The sequence below is a fragment of the Rosa chinensis genome, chromosome 5, assembly GCF_002994745.2.
Source record: "Rosa chinensis cultivar Old Blush chromosome 5, RchiOBHm-V2, whole genome shotgun sequence".
NCBI lineage: Eukaryota > Viridiplantae > Streptophyta > Magnoliopsida > Rosales > Rosaceae > Rosa > Rosa chinensis.
Window position 1 is genome coordinate 9,884,857 of NC_037092.1, and position 4,593 is coordinate 9,889,449.

At 38.3% G+C, this 4,593-nt stretch overlaps 1 protein-coding gene across 4 annotated transcripts; it reads right to left on the bottom strand.

Moving 5' to 3' along the window:
- Positions 1–669: 669 nt before the first annotated feature.
- LOC112167524 ((S)-2-hydroxy-acid oxidase GLO1) lies at positions 670–4,253 on the bottom strand. Of its 4 annotated transcripts, none has more exons than XM_024304551.2 (12): positions 3,923–4,253; positions 3,178–3,354; positions 2,877–3,001; positions 2,618–2,664; positions 2,442–2,519; positions 2,201–2,325; positions 1,982–2,048; positions 1,825–1,887; positions 1,672–1,741; positions 1,485–1,585; positions 1,212–1,316; positions 670–1,038 (listed from the first exon to the last, which is right to left on the bottom strand). In XM_024304551.2, the coding sequence occupies exons 2-12, from the start codon at positions 3,315–3,317 to the stop codon at positions 853–855; spliced, it is 1,107 nt and encodes a 368-aa protein (XP_024160319.1). In that variant the 5' UTR covers positions 3,318–3,354; positions 3,923–4,253; the 3' UTR covers positions 670–852. The 4 variants fall into 4 exon arrangements, with proteins under 4 accessions (XP_024160319.1, XP_024160320.1, XP_040363276.1 ...); XM_024304552.2 differs by having other exon boundaries at positions 3,819–3,943; XM_040507342.1 differs by lacking the exon at positions 3,923–4,253 and adding an exon at positions 3,605–3,737.
- Between the last annotated feature and the right edge of the window lie 340 nt (positions 4,254–4,593).

Below are 4,593 nucleotides of genomic sequence, written 5' to 3' on the forward strand. Positions count from 1 at the left end.
ATTCGGAGAATATATTGTGAGTCCATTGTTAGGTGTAGTTTGTGTGTCAAAGTTAGAGAGACGAGTAGAAGCTGTTCACAAGGTGGAGAAAAACAAAGTGGTGTTCGTGCAACTGTCTAGAAGAGTCTAGTGAGAAAAGGCAGAGGTCAGAGCTATTCATGTTGGTTGTAAGTTCATATGTGCTTGTTCATATTCACTTAGTGAGTTGCTTTGCACTTGGCCTTCAGGAGTTAAGGCCGTAGTTGTTTTCCTCAATTTGAGAGTTTCATTGCGTCAACAAACTTCTTGTGTTTATATTCTTTATTTTCACTGTGCTTATTGATGTTGTTCTCTTCACGATTAATCTTCAAAAATACGAAATATGGGTCGCAGGGTTTGATAGGCATCTGCAATCCCCTTGCTGCAATTTGTTTTTAATTAATCTAAAGTTGAGCTTAATTTCCTTGAAGCCTATTCACCCCCTCTCTAGGCTAAAACCAATATCCAGCCTAGTACTTCCAATGGGTCTTGGTTTAGTTTCTCCAAGCTAGCTAGATAGCAGCAGATACTTGATGTGAAAGAGATCAGAGATCAATGAAACACGTTTCATATATTTTTATAGTTTCAAATCTTTGTGGTCAGTGCCTATCAAGAATGCGAGAATGATCAATACAAAATGATGACAGATAGTGAGACAAAGTAGCAGATGAATGACATTTATTGAATTGGTACCATTGATCCCCGTTATAAGTTTTAACGTTCCAATATATCTCCTGAGTCCTGAGCATGGACACGAAAGCTTATAAAAGGACAAGAATTTAGCTCATAATTTGGGTGATCATCAAATGAGGCTGATGAATGATGGTGATCATCTTATAATTTGGGTGCAATACGAGGACGATCCCATTCCGTTACGATATGGTCTCGGGTGATTTCCTTGAGGGAGCGGCAACCGCTTAATGCCATAGTCAGCTCAAACTCATCCCGGAGCATTTGAAGGACTTTCCTGACACCAGCCTCCCCTGCAGCAGCTAAGGAGAACACTACTGGTCTTCCGATCTGAAAATGGAGAGAGCATAGAAGTGTGTAAATTCTGTAATAAGCAGAAAACTATGATGATCTTACACAAGTATCAGGTTAGTTCTGAGGTTATAAAATAGATCACAAAAGATCTTATAAGTTCCACATTTGCAGCATCTAGCTTCTGATATATAAGTGTCGATTTTACTCACAAATACACCCGATGCTCCAAGAGCCAGAGCTTTGAAAACATCCGTTCCTCGCCTCACTCCACCATCCAAGAAGACAGGAATTGCCCCTCGCGTAGCTTTGACGACCTGTAACAAGTGATTTCAACAAAACCATAATCTAAGAATGTTTACAAACGATGATTCTGCACAAGAAATGAAGTCCCTAACACCATTTTTAAGCCAGTAGACAGTTTGGCACTTGTGAGAATAGATCAGAAATTAATGAAAGCAGATATTTCAATGAAGCATATGCACCTCTTCCAAAGCCATAATAGTTGAGGGGACATAATCAAGCTGGCGAGCTCCATGGTTCGAGACTATTATTCCTGCAGCTCCATATTGTACAGCTAGTTGTGCTGCATTGTTAAAACGTATTGTGAGTTTGTTGTAACTAAGCAGTTGGGACTCGAGACAGTATGGAACAACAGAAGTTTTTACATACCATCCTCAGCTGTAATCACACCCTTTACAAGAATCGGTAAATGGGTGATTGTCTGAAGCCATTTCACGTCCTGCAAATGCCACCAACAGAATCTGTTCACTAATTCCTTGAGATTTCGAGATAAATAGTTATATGCTGAAGCAACTCTTTTACCTTCCAGCTGAGAGACCGGTCAATTTGTCCAGCAACATATGATGCTAGTCCAGAATCATTGGTCTACAATTTCATCACCAAAATAGTCAATATGTAAGTCCATCAACTTATGACACTATTAAAATGATGTTGAAAGCTCATATGGGGGTCATCCCACCTTGTCCATCTTTCCGAGATCAATATTCTCAAAGTTCTTCAATGTCAAATTTGATGGTAAAGTAAATCTGTTCAAGAACCATAAAAATGTTTTAGGACCTCGTTACACAATAATGAACTCATAATGACACAAAACTTTGAGAAGAGATTTGATTGAGCTATGAACCAACCAGCTGATCTCAAACCCCAAAGATATTATTGAACAAATATTCACGCTTACCTGTTCTTGATATCAGCCTCCCTGCGCCCAAGCCGTGGAGTGTCCACTGTAAGGGCTATTGCCTTGAAACCAGCTTTCTCAGCTCTTTTGACAAGCTGTGCAACCACATTCCTGTCTTTGTACACCTGAAAAGAAAAAAAACATTATGGCTATTAACACAAGACTCACACTGAACGAGAATACCTCCTTCAGGCCACATCAACTCAAAGAAGAAAGAGGTGAGGGATGAAATTGAACTCACATAGAGTTGGAAAAAACGAATGCCAGGTCCTGTTGACGCGACCTCTTCGACACTGGAAGTAGCCCAAGAGGACAGTGTCTGTAACAACCAACATACATCACATATGTAAGTTCAGTGAGACAGAATTCCACATACAACTTCACTAAAAGCCACAGAAAGATGCTGAGAAGCCTAACCATAATTGTGTCAGCTGCAGATGCTGCTCTTGCTGTTGCAAACTCTCCTGATTAAGAAATACAAAGTTAAATATAGCCATTGATAAACTTGAAAAATCAACTTTAAAGAGCTTAGCTTTGGACTTGGTGACAATTACTTTAACTGTATTTAAGTGAAAGTACTTTTGTGCAACCAAGTTTAGCAACTATCCTATATAATCAGTATGTCATAAGAAATATAAGAAACTAAAAACTGGCCTTATCAAAGGGGGGCTTATACCTTCAGGGTGAGCCATCTTCTGCATGGCTGTAGGAGCTATCATGATGGGCATTGAAATATTGAATCCCAAAACTGTTGTTCTCATGTCTATCTTGCTTACATCAATAAGAATACGAGGTCGAAACCTATCTCATTGTAAATAAAAGTAAAACCAATGTGATTCTTCAGCAAAGAGTGTCATTTATAATTTTGTGTTATGATGAGTAAAATCAAACCCAAAAGACTAAAAAAACAAAAAACAAACAAAACAAAACAAAACAGACAGATTAGAGGATTGTCCAACAGCAAGAGAAGAGCTTACAAAATCCTGGAGAAAGCGCGTTTGTTCTCCTTAAGAGTCCACTGGTCCTCTGCACCAGATGCATAGTAGTCATAAACCATCTTTGGCAATTTCTCCTTTGCAATCTTCTCATACTCGGAAACATTGGTGATCATCTCCATCACTCCAACTGTTTGTTTACTTCTACCTCAGAATGTTCTGAAACAAAGTTAAATTAGGGAACCAAACAAGTGATATTAATATCCTGATCAAGACTTTCATGGGTCATGTATCAGAAGTGCAATCCTAATTTCAAGTGCATGGTAATAGAAACTATGAGTCAGCTTGGTAAAGAAGAACGAGACAAACACGAACTCCTAACTAGGACTAGTGAAATGCACTCTTTGAATGTTCATATCTTGTTTCTGCAAAACTTAAAAAGGCTTTTCAAATTTTTTATGATCCTTACCGCAAGGACTGTGATCCCTAAATTGTAAATTGCATCATCACCCATAAAAGCAAACACTATGTATAAGATTGAAAAATCCAAATTTTGTTACACTTCACTGACATCGCATATATCACTATGTCACTGGGGCAAAAACTCAAAAACAGATCATCAGCATACGATCAAACAAAAAGAACACTCCATTTCTTTAGTAAAACCAAAGGAACAAGAATACCAATTATGATAGTGATCAAAGGCCCATGTCGAAATTCAATCATACAGACTAAACAAAGCACCAAAGAAGATGAAGCTGCATGAATTGGGAAGCAAAGAACAAACCTTTTGGCTTTCTCTCTCCCACTATCGAACAGAGAGCAGCCGCAGAAAACGATGCTTGAAGAGAAAAGGAAAGATAATGAAGCTCAATCTTTTTCCGAAAATGACACAAACAAACAAAGACAGTGAAAGGCGATATATTAAAGAATGAAGGGCAAAGACAAATCTGAGTAGGAAACCAAGGCATAAACGTGACTGGATTGGATTGGTTTTCCAAGGTGACCATTTGCAAATTGTAACCAATCTGTTTCATGGGAATGTGAGACTCTTTGACACTGCTCTCATGCTCATCTCTATCTGTGACATATTCCACACAGGAAAAACAAATTTTGGGTAACGAATACTAGTCAAAAATAATAATTATACCTGTGAAAGATTTGCTTTTTATTCGAATACCGAACCAAAAACAGGTTCTTGGAAATGATATTTCCTTGGATGATGTGGCTAGGTGTGACTTGAGAATTGGATTATATATGTTCAAATCCTAATGAGAATATCCCACCTCACCGAATTTTATTCACAATTGGGGGAGATCATGATTTCATGGTAGGCAATTCAAAAGGTTCTGGGAGATCCTATCTCACCCAGAGAAAGAACCAGTAGTCACAATACCTATGCGCTTAAAAATCAGAATTGGAGGGCTGGATTATTTTTATAACTGACATCTTAATTTG

Excerpts from the sequence above, each read along its gene's own strand:
- LOC112167524 (XM_024304551.2), bottom strand. The coding sequence starts at position 3,317 with ATGGAGATGATCACCAATGTTTCCGAGTATGAGAAGATTGCAAAGGAG. Across the intron at positions 2,326-2,441 it reads TTCGTTTTTTCCAACTCTAT|GTGTACAAAGACAGGAATGT; the intron begins GTGAGTTCAATT and ends TTTTCTTTTCAG. Across the intron at positions 1,586-1,671 it reads TGTGATTACAGCTGAGGATG|CACAACTAGCTGTACAATAT; the intron begins GTATGTAAAAAC and ends TTAACAATGCAG.